Source organism: Engystomops pustulosus, chromosome 4, assembly GCF_040894005.1.
Source record: "Engystomops pustulosus chromosome 4, aEngPut4.maternal, whole genome shotgun sequence".
Taxonomy (NCBI): domain Eukaryota; kingdom Metazoa; phylum Chordata; class Amphibia; order Anura; family Leptodactylidae; genus Engystomops; species Engystomops pustulosus.
Genome location: NC_092414.1, coordinates 154,974,885 through 154,990,713, shown reverse-complemented (window position 1 = coordinate 154,990,713; position 15,829 = coordinate 154,974,885). Strand labels below are relative to the sequence as shown.

Below are 15,829 nucleotides of genomic sequence, written 5' to 3'. Positions count from 1 at the left end.
TATAGTAATAAGATATGGCACAGATACAGAATTTTGCTTTTTAATCCAAAATCGTAATACAGGGGTTACATACAAGATAGGGTCTGTAGGTTTGTTCTTAAGTTGAATTTGTATGTAAGTCGGAACTGTATATTTTATCATTATAATACCAGCCAGAACATTTTAGGTCTCTGTGACAATTGGATTTTAAAAATGTTGTGTTGTCATAAGAATCAGGATTAACAATAAATCTTCATTACATATGCCTTTGATAACTGTTACAGCTGTTTATTGTAGCCTAGGAGTAAAGTACAATAAATTACCAATACCCAGTGGTCCGTTTGTAAATAGGGGCAGTATGTAAGTCGAGTGTTCTTAAGTAGGGGACCGCCTGTACATGGGGATATAAGGGGCATATCTTTGACAGACTATTTGTGGCTTTCCCTGTATGGATTTTTAGATTGGGCCACCAATGTGTTTAAATGGACCTAAATTCAAGATGACAATTGATATATGACGTAACCTACTGTAACAGATAATAACTACTACTAACTAACTGCTATATATGTAACTACTACATTAATACCAGTAGCATATATGAAAAGCAGGTGCTTTATTTTTGTTTTTCTTTCCATTATTTTTCTTTCCAAATGTCTCGAAGATTCAGATAATGACTAAAGGTTAAAGTTTCTTCCGCCTTTCAGATCAGTAATTAAAATTCCAAATTGGATTAGGAACACAAACATGGCAAACATTGGGGTAACTTGCACCCATGAGATCCTTTATCTAAAGGATATTTGTTCTGTAGTAGTAGTGGCAGACTTTTGAAACTAAGTATACAAGTTATATTGTAGCACTTAAGCCTGTTTATGTGTAGTTATAATATGGAATTATGGCAGGTTCACTTCTATAACATAGTTTTAATAGTCACTGGCTAAACTTGGAGCAAAAGTCAACTCAGATAGCTTGAAATAATTTTCCATTCCTCTTGTATCTTTTGTTTAAGTAAGATTAATCAGCTAATAAGCACATAGTGACCTATCTCATCTCTGATAAGGAGGCGCCTCTCGGATTGTATTGCTGGTAGCAGTTGGGTCCAAAGCTACCTATTATCAGTGCTGTGTCTGTGACTATATATTACTCTGTAACATAAAACATATAGTTTGCTGACAACATGTCATATTCTTTAAAGACTGTATGTCTGCCAAGTTATCTTGAAGAATAATCAATATCACAGATCAATAGACAACACCAATCATTCATATATAATAATAGCCTAACTATTTAGCCTTATTTTGGCCCTGTATCTTCATGACCATTATCACTCCGAGAAGAGTGATAGTAAAACCCATTTAAAGTAGTTTTCTTTATCTCAAAAGCACAAAGTTCATATGTTTATGAAATTCTCTCTAAATGCAATTCTCATTTATTCCTAATTTATTTAATTACATTACACACCCCAGTGCAGCCAATAAGTTATCTGTGGGATTGTATGTACAACTGATCTGAACAGCAAATCAAGCTAACCAGGGAGGCTTTAAAAGCCATTCCAGGGAGCCCCCATAAAGTGGCAAATAACTGGCTGGATTTGGTCTATCAGGACATTCATATCCATTTCTAGTTGATAATGGACAAAATCCTCAAATTTGCATGATTCTAGAAATTGCCAACCAACATTTGTAGATCATTATTTCTGTTAAGTTTTGAAACTATAGTTGGCCAACATCAATATGTCTGTTATTATCTGATATATCTATACAACTTAATGCACAGATGTACAATTACAAGTCATTATTTAGTCTTTAGTCCTTGCCCCAGATCACATAAATAAAGGTATTGTGCATGTTCAAATTTCTGTGAGCAACCAAAGAAAAAACTAAGTAGTACTTACCTTAATTCTCCCCTGGATATTTGTATGTAGAGGATGCAGCTGTGATATAACATCGATGGCACATGACCAATGCAAGCTATTCCTGGCCTCAGCTACACACTATAGACTATGATAGACTGCAGAAGTCATATGCTACCAATGGGACATCACCATTGCAGCCTCTATACACATATAGAGGTCATGAGCGACAAGACGTGTGGTGAGTATTACTTTTGATTCTTATGATGTGGCCTGGTGTATTGACCCTAAGAAAAAAGGTTACAATAACACACAAAGTCCATAGACAAGAGAGATGCTCTTCTGGCCTTTGTGTCTTAGGCTCATTTCACACTTGCAGCAGGGAAACTAAGAAGGTAAAATCTGTGTTCGCCTTTCATTCCACATTGAATTCCATTTACGGAAGGTTGACTTCCGTTACAACTACTTTATAATATAAAGTATTTATAATAAAGCTGCTGTGCTATTTTTTTCCTCTACTTCATAGCGAGGGGGTTGGGGGGAGGGACAGAACCCATAAATGTGCGCTGCGCCTAATTCTTCACTACATCTTAAAGTGCATTTTGCATGAATAAAGTAAAGATGATGAAAGGTTCAATTGCTTTCAGACCCTCTCCATAAACACTATATAAAATGACAGGATGTGTGGCCAAGTTGCATCCAAAAGTTAAAAGTAATAACCCCATCAGTCATGTGAAACCCTATTATTATTTTAATGCTCCGCATATAAAAACCATTGAGCATCATTAAGAGAATCAAAGATGGTTGTATCGTTTATCTATTTGTTCTTTCTACTTTTCTTTGTGCTGAACTGAGCTCTCCCTTGTCATATACAATACACAATCTGCTTCATGTGCCAAGATCTGAACTTTCCTGATTGCTTCCTCTTCTGCCGGGCCAGCAGCTTGGTACGTATATATGGCGCCGTCTGCTTATTCTCCTATTGATTTTTTTCATGCAACTTACTTTCCACTTGCACATTACACAACTCTAAAACCAACCTGCTCACCTAAAAACCATAATGAGTCAGTAGAATGAATGTCAACAGATATCCAAGCTAGTAATATCAGTGGATATGCAATGCACAGCTGACTCTGCCTCAATGTCTACAAAGCGATGATGGGATGAAGGGCAATAGACATGAATTATACATCTGGAAGAGGTGAAATGGGTGCCATTGCTTCTTTTACTGTGTCATTAAAATAAAAGTACCATCAATTTTTTTTTTGCCATCAAGTCAATATATAGTACAACAACATAAGTTCAATTCATCTGCAAAACCCAGCAAAATAGAAAACAGTTACAAGATAGAACAGATGCTAGACAGATATAGATGGATATAGATAGATAGATAGATTGATAGATAGATAGATAGATAGATAGATAGATAGATAGATAGATAGATAGATAGATAGATAGATAGTTCTTTGTACCTTGTCTTGAATTAGTGCATATTCTTTAAGTTTGCATCCTGAATTAGCCTTTGTGAATGAGAAGAAGCTCTACTTGCAACTACTCTACCCTAATGACCACAATTATGACTTCATCGATGTTTGCTTTAAGTAATGTGTTTACTGGGAGGAATGATCTTTCTACTGATAAGCTGTGCTATTGGACTGTCCATGTGTTACAAGGGGCATTATAAATGTATTTTATTTTAAAAAAGAGATTGCAAACACTTGTGTACTTGTGTTTTAATGAGCATAATTCATACATTGATTACAGTATTGTAAAGAAGCATAAACTGTACAGGCCCTTTGTATATACTGTGGCTTGCAGTGGTCACTTATGTTGTTTTAATTTTATTTATTCCTAATTTTGTTTCCTAATTTTATTTCATTTATTCTCAATTTATTCAAATAACTAGGATAACACACCACAGTGCAACCAATAAGTTATTGCAAAGTGTTAGTGTTTGTTATTATAGATTTAACATTACATATTACCTTTATAGACATCTGCTGAAGGTTATAAGCTTTGTAATATTCATGTGTTTGGTATAATGGAACTAACCTAAAAGATGTACACTGGTTCTTAAGTGAACCAACCAAAATGTAGCTCTGTATTGCAATGACTGTCCTAATTTTCCAAGTATAATATTGCCAATATTTAAATGGGATCTACCATCAAAATCAAGCATTATAAACCAGGAACACTTACTCATAGATCCAGGCTGTGGTAATCTTCTTATATTTGTTATCAACGGCCTCCTTCCTTATAAAATCAACTTTTAAAAGTATGCTTATGAGCCAGAAGGGTTCCTGGGAGCATTACCAGAGACTCTTTGTGCCGTGTCTTCAAAGGATGTTACACTGTACAAGAACATGTATCTCCCCATGGTACTTCCCCCTCCCTCTGTCTTATGTAGTCTCATAGCAGAGCAATTTTAAGCACACGGTGGGAGGTGGAAGAGCTTCTTGCAGAGTGTAGCAGCTTGTGAAGCCAGAACAAGGAGGGTCGTTGGTAACACCTCCAGATCCCTTCTGACTCAATAAGATTACCACAGTCATGCTGCCCATGAGTAATTGCTTGATTTTGAAGGTAGATTTCCTTTTATATATTATACCTTTATGGTCTTATATAGCAGGTTCTCACAGTAATCATATATTGTGTACATTTACTTTGAAGGTGAAAACAGGAAAAGTGAAAAAGAAAATAAAACAAGCTGTTTGGTATATCTCCTAAAGAAATGTAGTATGAATACTCACACAAGTGATTAGACTGGGTGCTTTGTGGTGGGTAGCCGATTTTAACCAGGGAGTCTGCAGGCAACTGTCCAGAATGCTGAAATACCGGATCGGCTGGTACCAAAGCTAGTTTAGTAAAGACATTAGATCATTTAAATGATAATAGACTCCACCGTATTACAACAAATCAAGAAATTTACTTAGTTACATAATGTAATTATTATAACAATATTCACCATTCAAGTAAATGTTAAATAGCATCAATGTAAAGATAGACATGCAATTTTATCAAGTCAGAATGAATGTGAGGAAGATATTGATGGAAACAGATAACATGGGTTCATGTACAGAACTAGTGCACACAAGAAAACTCTTTTTGCACCAGTGCGCTGCACCAGTCCTCTATACCTGCACTAGTTTTTATGAGACAGGTCCAATGTATAATGTGATCTGGAAGAGCATGAATGTGAGAGAAAGCTATGGCATATAACTTAAGACGTCATTGTAGGAGAAAATGTCATTAGTTGCCAGTGACCTGGCAGAAATAGGCGGTCAGTAAAGAGAGACTGTATGATTAGCCCTGGATGGAAATAAAATACCAATAAAATATCCAAAGGGGCTGTGAGATGGAATGAGTAAAACATTATGTTTGGCATAAATGCTAAGTTAATGTACAAAGTGCCTTGCATGCTAATGGAAAACACAGCTTTGAATTATAATGGGCAATAAATTCTCCTTGTTATACAAATGGTAATTTGAATTTAGTTATGGCATATGATTTAAAATTTGAACATCGATAAGCACATGCACATTACAAAAAGTGCAAGTTGTTGACTTTGAGTAAATTGTTCCCAAGTGTGAAATCAACCCTCAAGTGCCCATAGCTTATAGATGCCAACAGTAGGCCGTGTCTTTGAATAATATCAACTTATTTTTAGTAAAGAGGTAGTGAATGAGTATGTTTAATAAAACATAAATAGGTGCCAAATATGATTAAAGCCCCCACTATAACATAAAGCTATAAGTATTCTACTTCCCAATTATAAGATACAGAATTAGAATTCTACTACCCCATTAAGATCTAATGATATATCTGCAAAGTATAGTAAGAAGTAAACTGAACAGTGGTAATACAAACAGCACTATTACTACTTTTACTTTACTAAGAAAGGACGCTAGCATCATATATCACAGTGGTGGCGAACCTATGGCACTGGTGCCAGAGGCGGCACTCGGAGCCCTCTCTGTGGGCACCCAGGACATCACCCCAGAATGAAGTTCACCAGACAGGACTCAAAGAATCTTCCTGCAGAACCTTCCTACAATGATAGGCGAATTTGCCCTCCTCCTTTCAACTGCGTTGGTGTCCTTAGGAGGCTGAATGATTGAAAGTTGTCAAAGAACAAGGAAAAATAAATTACTGCTTAAGTTGCTGTGCTGGCACGTTGCAATAAATAAGTGGCTTTTAGTTGAAGTTTGGGCACTCCAGCTCCAAAAGGTTAGCCATCACTGATATATCAGATACACAACTACAAAAATAAGAACCCATAGTGTAGCGCTAGGTTAGCTATAGTATTCCTAATAACTTTTACACTGTGTAATCTATCACTTTCACATCCCTTGATAAAAAACGACATTCGGAGAATTATGTTGTTGTACTGGACAAATTTAAATGTGGTTTAACTTACGGTATATTGTATTTTATTCGGTAGATGTATACACTCTTTATTCTATTATTCTACGCATAAGGAAATGATAAAAAGGAACCTAGTCCTTTGAAATTCTTACAACTAGAGAAATACAATTTTAGAGGTTCCATCTTATTGTTTTTTATTTATCAAAAAATAGGCCAAACGCAGTGTGTGATCATTTCAATACACTCTTTCCGAGGTAGTAGCAACCATGTACAGCTAATGAAATATCTTTGATAATCAGTGTATGTGACCACTTTAAAAATAGCAGAAGTTTGTTAAGTTAGACTGCAGCATTTAGGTATGTGGTAGCACAATGTTCTGAAAGAAGTATCTGTTGCCACTGATCAATCTTGGAAGGGTCAAAGACCATTTCCAAACAATTTATACCATTTTACAGTACAAAAGATTATTCTCAAGTGCGCAAATATTTAATGCAGTCAACAAGCTTCCCAGGAGTGGAAGTTCCAGCAAACTCACCACAAGGCACCAAAGAAATTGCAAAAACCCCAATTGCTCAGACTTCTCAGATTCTACAGGCCTCATTTAAAAATTCAAGCAAATATGACTTCTTTGGAAAGATTGCCACAAGAAAGTCTTTCGGATTGGAAAAGAACAAGATTTACCTTTGCATTCTCCTATGATTTGTAAAGCTCTACGGAATATGATAGCGCTATATAAATAAAGATTATAAATAATTACCATATATACTCGAGTATAAGCCAAAATTTTCAGCACAAAAAAATGTGCTGAAAACCCAAACTCGGCTTATACTCGAGTAAAAAAGATATAGGTTTTACCAGGTTTTTGTGGTAAAATTAGGGGCCTCGGCTTATACTTGGGTCGGCTTATACTCAAGTTTATACGGTATATAAATTATATTAATAATATTATCTGACTAAACCACAAGCAAAAATGGGGAGAAATGCATAGTTAGATGAGACAGTGTTTTGCAACAAATTAGTTAGCTAAATTTTATGACAGAAAATGTGCAAAAATCTGGCATGGTAGAGCAACTAAGCCATGTCCTTTCTGTGATAAGCTAGGCACTTTTCGTATTTGTCTTAAAAGCATCAAAAACGCTTAGTGGTCCTAATCACACCAACAAATCAGCAAAATAATGCCAGAAAAGGACAAGAGATTAAAAATGACTCAGTTTAAGTTTTCAGCTGGGTTTTGACTTGCCCATTGCAACCCCTTCATTTTTCACCAATTCAAATGCTGTCCTAGGACCTCATAAGTGATGTGCATATAGAATGCCCATAAATTTCAATGTAGCTGCTAAAACTGTTTTTAGAAGCTACAGATACATTATTTTGGCCTTAGTTTTTTAAAATAAATAGTACGTGATATGTAATGTCTTGGTATTCATTTGTGGTTTTATTTATTTTTAATTTTTTTTTACATCTCCTCATAAACGTTCTCCTTACTAGTGTTGTCTATTATGATCTTTCATTCTTCAAAAGTCTTGGATAAATTGAGCTCTTATTTTATTTCCAGCCAACCATCATCTTCTGGAAAGAAAGTTTTGATGTTTCTTTCCTAATAGTATGAAACATAAGATCTTTTTTTATCTTATTAATTATCTTTTCTGGAAATAACACTCCCAATCTGTTAGTCCTTTGTCCACTGCCACTGAACATGGACAAGCAACTGTAACACCCAAACCAAAATCTTTTGGCAGTTCCTGTCAAGCAACTGTTCACCAGAGGAATATAGTTCTCCAACCATCATATGTATGGCCATCCTCAGTTCTCACATGTGAATACACTTTGACCACAACAAAAAACAGAATACAACTGTAGCTGTTCAGCATGTTACATTCTGAAAGGCTGTAATGGAACGTAGTCCGTATGAAATGGTATTTGAAAATATTTCCTACTGCTGTATCATTTAGATAAACATTAACTCTAAGCAAATGTGGCAATGCATTAGTTGGTTATAAATCAATCAGTCTACAAGGACACTGACAATTCGCAGTTGCAGGTGGAGGACTTTCTCAGCCAGGGATTCTCTATCTGTTGCCTTATCGCTTAGCCTGCTCTTCCATAAACCAAAAATAAGACTGTATGTTGCCTATGTATATTATCAAAAACCTCCACATTTTCATCACAGTATAAGTTATTTTACCATCTGCGTAGGGACATTTGTATTTTTGAGCCCCCTATCATTCCTGAGAAGTTCAACAGAAAGTGAATATGATGTCCAAATACCAAAAATAGTAGAATCACGTTGAATCGCATTGTAACAGGTTATTTACACAAATATGACTAGAAAACATAGTTGTGGAAGTGGACATCAAAATACCTTCTATGGGACAGAATAGTTACCAATACAAAGTACAGCTCTCATAGGATTATATAGTGCTATGTTAGTGGTTATATATTGAGGCTACTCTCTTATTCCCCTAGTAATTGTTCTATGTTTACTACAATGTAAAGATTCTAGGTAAGATGGTGCAGGGTTTCAGCAGCACCATCTTACCGGCGCCAGCGGTTGGCAAACTTTAGGTCTACAACTCCCAGCATGCTCTGGAGGAGAGGGAAGAGGAGGGGAGCCCTGGAGCCCTACCACTCCCTGGAAAAGAGGGGGGAGAGCAGGGGAAAAACTACCCGCAATTTACTGCAGGACTACAACTTCGAGCTCCTGTCCCTGCTGCAGCCCAGATGAGTGGCAATGAGAGTGCCATGGGCCCCCCTGGCATCACTGGGCCCTGGCACTTGCTCGGGTATACCAGGTGCTGGAACCGACCCTGGATGTAACACTAACAAATCCATTTATCTGTAGGAATAGTAATGGTGTACATTGTGGGACAAATCCAGCACTGTGTCTACAAAGGAGGCCACAGTGCAGATATGAAAAGAGCTTTACTGATATGACAGACATTGAGTAAGCATCATGCTTCTTCTCATAATTTTAATTCTTTATAGAACACTATAAAAAGTGATCTTTACTGGATTACCAGAGTATCAGTAACAAACAAATCCTATATGATACTTTCGCAGGCTGCATTCTGGACGTGTGCTTGGGCGTGGGCGTGCTGGAGAGGAGCAGCACTCACCCATCCCCTCTCCATAGGAAATAGCTCTGCCCAGCCGTACACAGGGAAAGATAGAGCATGTGCTATCACGTGTATGGAAAAGTAGGGTGCCACAGATGTACCGCCACCGCGTTGCCATAGCCATCTTTGGGGACGTTTGTGGCCAGATATAGGTACCCACGACGGCCGCGTGAAAGGTTATGTCAAAGGTCTAAGCTGCAAATTTTCAAGCCTCTGTATTTTGCTTCGGTTGGAGTAATTAAATGCAGTGATAGGGCAGCAATCTTAATCTTTGCCCTGGGTGCAAAAAGCTCCAGCTCTGATCTATTGGTAATTAATAGAAGTTGTTTCCATACATGTTAGGCTAAATTCACACCTGCGTTTGTCAGGTTCTGCTTCATATTCCATTACTTAATGTTAGGAACAATAGCATTTTATTATTTAATAGGTGCATAATGGAAGTTAACAGTAGGTCCATCTATGGGGAACTGAAGGTAAAGGGAGGACCCGCTTTAGTTTTTGGTATGCTTTCTTTAAACTCAATTGTGAACTGGGCCTTATATTGTTTAGATCAGATTGGGCAGATCCCATTGAAAGCAACACAATAATTTTTAAATCGTTTTTTATGTCCTAGCCTTATACATGGATGCATGGATATCTATATCATATATTTAAGGTTTAGTCCTTCTGTAATTCCTCTTATTTCCTAACTGAACCGAAAGCCTTTTGAATAACCAAACTCACTTACTCATCGCTCTTACAAGTGTCATACTCCGTGAAGACAAGATGAGACAAGTAGAGATATTTTATTCTGGAAACCACAAAGTACAAGCACACTCTAATCATTTCTCTGTGTACAAACTAATGTGTGCTGAAAATCAAGGTAATATGAATGGCAAGGGTAATGTCTAAATGCGGTTTTACAGTAAGGCCTCTTGATATAGTATTCTAACAACCATTTAAATGCTTTATTGAACTGCCCTGAAGCATAAATTGAGTTTATGAATTAGAATTAGTTGTGCAAATTACAAGATCTACCTGTAATTTATTTGAGCTGCTGTTTCCCTAGCAGAGGATGTAGTGTGCAGCTGCCAGCCTTGCAGATGTCTGAGCATAGGAATTAAATAAGCAGCTTTATGTAAATACGGAAGGCGATCACAGCGGCTGTGGAGGAGGCTACACATGTAATTAGCTGCTGTTTATATCTTAATAGGCTGCCTGGAAGGTGTCAAGACCTCAATATAGGTCCTTTGTAAATATTCATTCCCCCACCCTATGCCTGGTGTTTCATTGTGAGCTACTAGTAACCTCCGGGGGCATTGAGAAGCACTAAACTGAATAGCAGATTTAATCAGATCCTTCAAGTGTAAAAGATCATTTTCTACATTGTTTTTCTGTATCCATATTTATTTTACAAAGATGCATATTTTATATTTTAATATATATAAAGCCAGTTTAGTAAACCAACATCTATTGCAGGTAATGTCTTTGCATTGCAGGGCACATTGTCTATTTTAAGCTCTATTTACAGTAGTGTTAAGACTTTTCTTAATCGCTGTTGCATTTTAATAACTCAGGCATTGGATAGTCATCAAAAAAATAATAAAATAAAAACACAGTATAAATGACAGAATCATTATGCACCCATAAGATAAAAAAATAAACATATTATAACATAATAGCACAAAATGTTGGCAAGGTGAAAATCACCTTTACATAATGGGGAGCACCAAGGTGTACAAGCCATGAAACAGTCATAATTCCTGGCGCATGCAGGGATTGCAACTCCCCCCCCCATGCCAAGTGGGCAGGGAATGGCTTGTGCCCAACTTAAAAATATCTATATTACATACATGTTTTAGATTACATTGTATCAGAAAATCTGACACAAGATGTTCCTGAATGATCTTGTACATTTAGATACAACTTATTTTAGACTGATTCTTACATTTCTGAGCACTAGATAAACAAATGGGACCTAGAAACTGTCAAAACCACAGTACTACGGCAGACTGGTTATTAGGATACTACAACAAACTTGTGTCAGTGAACTGCTTTGATTCTGCTATTATATTGATTTTAGAAAAAGTTAGACATTAATTAAACACATCCACTGGTCCAGGTAAGCTTGTGACTGTGTGATGAGATACAGTCAGTACAACTAAGATGGTGTATCCCATGGCATGAGAATAACTTACTACTATCCACTACTATCTACTACTATCAGTAGTGGATGATAAAATGGAGGTAGTCCGGGGCCCAATACAGAAAAAAGTATGCAAATTCGCTTTCCTCCAAAAGAAGGAAATGTGCCTATAGTGAATGCTTAGATAGATTTAGAGGCTCTTTCGTGGATCATACTTGCATGTACAGGGTAGCTACTTAAAGCTGTCAAAGGAGACAGTTTCCTACTTTTGGAGGAGAGTTAATTTGCATAATGTGACAACAATTTCAGAGCCACTATGATGTGTTTGCTGCTATCTTTGTTTCTCTCTATGTCACTGCTTGTTACATAAATTTTGTTCTAAATTAATAGCATAATTAAAAATAACAATAAAGGATATCCTTATGTCAGGCTGTAGTCATGGATATAAAGGAATTGTTGCATTGTGCATTTGCATAGGTAAGGCTGCTTGCATCTTTACATCCTATCCTTAACATGCATACACAATCCTGATGGGTTTTGGTAATGACTTTCTCTTCTCAGCATTGTCTTAGAGACCCTAACAGCAGTGACAGTGTTAATCTGCAGTCATGTCCTCACTGGGCTACATGTCTGCTGTACAAAGGGAAGCCAGGTTGTCAAGGAAACCATCTGCGGACCCTCATGATAGATACTGTTGTTTATAGTAATTTCACAACATGAATTATCATATCTGTCGTTCTTAAATGCATTTAGTGTGTGGAATAGCCAATGTTCTCTTCCACGTAAGACAATTTCTGCAGAAGCGACATTGTTGGAATGATTACCAGGCACAGCCCTCATCTGCTGTGTACAATAGATTTGTGGTGACCCACCTTCTTCTCACCTCAGGTCCCCTGTTATGTCTCCATGCAGCGCTGTCAACCTATATTTGACTCTGCAGATTTCACAGACAACCTTGTTTTCCTCTAATGAAAAGAGGGCAAATATCTTCCTATGGTAGAAGGTGAATGGTAATTCATTGTATAGATGTTCATTCAATATCACGCTTTCCTTCCAGTCAGTATAGTCCGAAAGTTAACCTAGTATTTCATTCTTACTAGAATATATATAAGGACCTGACGATAATGTACAAATTGTACCCTATCCTTGACACCCTGTACTGTAATGCCAGGGTTTATTTGCTGACACACTGTGCACTGGAATGTATTGCTTCGTTTCCCTCTAGCTCAGGAGGGTGGGGGGTCCGGAGGTGAAGGACCTCATGAAATTGCAGCAGATTTATCAAAGTTATCTCTCTTCCTATACCAATGTGTGCTTTGTGTAAAGTGCAGCCCATTTTAAGGCCTAATTAGGAATTACTTATGAAATGAGTTTGGTTTAACCATTTGTGTGCTGCCCAATGTGCCCTTAGTAAAGGACAACAAGGGCAACAGCATCATGGACTAATTAAATAATTAATCCCTATAGTTTACTATCCTCCATCTAGGAATGCTGCAGAAATGTATTCCATCTATAATATGGAGTCCATTGACATATTATTAGCAGGGTTATAGCTATGATAGCTATGTAGCTATGAGAAGACACTTATTTTATATAGTACCCTGTCTATAGTGTTCCTTCATACAACTCTTGGTCTGTAGTAATTTATATCTGATTTTGTAAAGGAATGTATATGTGTGTCCAACTGGCATAGGAAAAAAATCCAAATTTTGAGAAGCAGGACAGCACACACTTGAGTTCATGCAAAAATTGTGGGGAATTTATTTAAAAAAAAGTTGAATTAAATCACATGGCCAAAAGCAATATTTTGGGCCAAACAGACCTATATCCAGTAAAGTTGTGGGCATAGTGACTTGAGCTCTGTTTCAAATATAAGCCTTGCTTGATAAAGGACCATAAAGGCCCAGGTATTGCCTTCTGGTATATCACTGGAACTTTAATCAATTCTGGATGATAATTCCATTAACAATAGAGTGAACTTTCACCATGTCACTATAACATTGTTATTTCTTTTGATTCCTCCAGAAACCTAGTTTAGCTCCCCTAATTCATCTTTTAACCAGTAGACTTTAAAATGAAATACGAAATAATAAAGTGTAAAATAAAACTATATATTCTCTTATATATATTTTGGAATGTTTACATGCTGTCATTTCATTTTTATTTGTGCATTGATAATCAATAAGTTACTATCCAATTTAACTGTTCTCCCTAGAGCTGCCAGATTGCAATATTACTTGTATAAATTGCTATAGTTTACATTTTACCTTAGACAGCAATTCCCTCATATACTCCAGTTACCCAAATTGCTCCGATCACTAATGGAAGTGATACAGGTAACACAGGAAATCCCCATAGAGAGATGATATAAAAGTAAAAAACATGGTATTGTCTAATTGCCTCCAATTGTGTAAATGTCAAATTATGTTGCATTGAGTTCTGACCGTGATATCAAGCTGGTATTTAATGATAGACTATACACGACAGACACTAAGCTTAAAATGATTTTTTTCCCAAACAAAAACCTGAGACTTCAGGGTTTTTTCAAGAACACTTATGTGTCTCCCAGGATCAAGTCACTGAAATCATTGGTGGTCAAGAGTATTCTAAGTATTGTACTCTACTTGCAAAAGCAGCATAATGGTTTAACATTCATCATTTTCTAATATAATACTATATTACAGAAGATGGAAGAGACAAATTATAAAGAACATTGGGAAGATTTATCAAGCTGTCTGAAAGTCAGAATATTTCTCAGCTCCCCTTTAAAATATTTATGAGCACTGGTAAAATGAAAGCTGAGCTGTGATTGGTTGCCATGGGCAATTCGAAATATTCTGACTTTTAGACAGCTTGATAAATCTTCTCCATTGTATTTTTCTCACATATTATTTTGATTCTCATATGTTCATCTCTATGTATGTATTATACTACTAGTTACAATGAAGTTGTCACAATTGTGTAAAAGAAAAGTCCATGTGGCAAGTGTGTTTTGAAGGAAATCCTTACACCTGGTTGGAGGTTTTTTGCAGACAATGAAAAAGATTCAAACGATCCAGCACTATTTATATGAAAAATTCTTGCTTCTTTATTAAATAATCATATAAAATCGATCAGCACATAGTGGTATCCACAAACAGCTACGCGTTTCGGGTATAAAATGATGAAGAGTTTCTTTACTCGAAACGTGTAGCTGTATGTGCTGATATATGATAATTTAATAAAGAATCAAGAATTTTTCCTATAAAAAGTGCTGGATCGTTTGAATCTTTTTCATTGTCACAATTGTGTACCTATTATTACTATAAGGCTGAAGACACATGTAGCAAAAACAATGCAGAAAGTCTGCAGGGACCTTGTGCAATGTTTTTCCAATGAATTGCCACAGCACAAAACAGGCTGGTTTTGCAGCTAAAAACATCTGCCTCCTCCTGTGGATTTTAACTTTTACAATGTAAAGGTTAAAATCCTCAACATAATCTGTAGTATAAATTGACCTGCTGCGATTTTAAACTCTTGCAGTCACCATGTACAGCAGATTTTTTTATGCAGCATAGGGACTAAAGATGAGAATCGATCCATCACTGAATTGAATCTGAATTTTTTAATAAAACTTTTTACTAGGGCTGGCTTAGAGTTAGGGTTAGTCCTAATGTTAGCCCTATTGCTAACATCAACATTGAACCTATTGGTAATTCTAACCCTGATGAAAACATTTGGTGAAAAGGAACAAAAGATATGCTACCTTTTTATTACTACGAGGGGTTATATACCAATCTCCAGAAGAATAGGAGGAACCTTGTTTCAGACCAATTCATTTTGAACCTGAACTAAAACTTTTGAGAAATTTGGCGAAGCTTCAACAAATCGAATCTTGAATAATTTGCTTATCTCTAATGTGAATGAGAGATTTTTAGTTTCCCTTCCGCTATGCTGAAACTGCAAATGTGTAGCCTGGCCTAAAGATATGACGTGTGGCCCAATGTTTGTAAAAGATAATTTCACTAATATTATTCAGCACATGATGCCATCTGAACAATGAATTTGGGTTGTAAAGGTTGCATTTTTAAGGATTTTCATCTTGAAAAAAACACTTTTTGTTAAAGGGTCCAGGAAAAACAAGCTGATCATTGGGTGTCCTACTCCTAGGACCTCTATCAATGAGCCGGACAGCAATTGTTCAATTTTCCTGCTGCACTAACACAGAGGAAAGGATGTAATACACACTTCTCATTGAAATGAAAGGGTTATATTTGTAATGTAGGCAATGGTTGGTTCCTCTGAAGATATTCTTTGCTACCTAGTTATTTTATGAATATAATAGAAGTCCTTAGAATTGTGGATAAAAAAGGGTTTTCTAAATTAGGCAATTTGTGTAGTCACCTCATATTAGTAGAT

The 15,829-nt window shown here is 36.4% G+C and overlaps 1 protein-coding gene across 2 annotated transcripts in view; it reads right to left on the bottom strand.

The window, feature by feature from the left end:
- The window catches only part of ONECUT1 (one cut homeobox 1), a 36,731-nt gene that overhangs the window by 10,896 nt on the left and 10,006 nt on the right, over window positions 1-15,829 (bottom strand). Inside the window, exon 2 of one of the 2 annotated variants that reach the window (XM_072148196.1) lies at window positions 4,576-4,680. The exons of the other annotated variant lie outside the window; for it this stretch is intronic. Within the exon in view, the coding sequence (XP_072004297.1) occupies window positions 4,576-4,680 (105 nt within the window). The remainder of the gene's footprint in view (window positions 1-4,575; window positions 4,681-15,829) is intronic. 2 annotated transcript variants of the gene reach the window in all.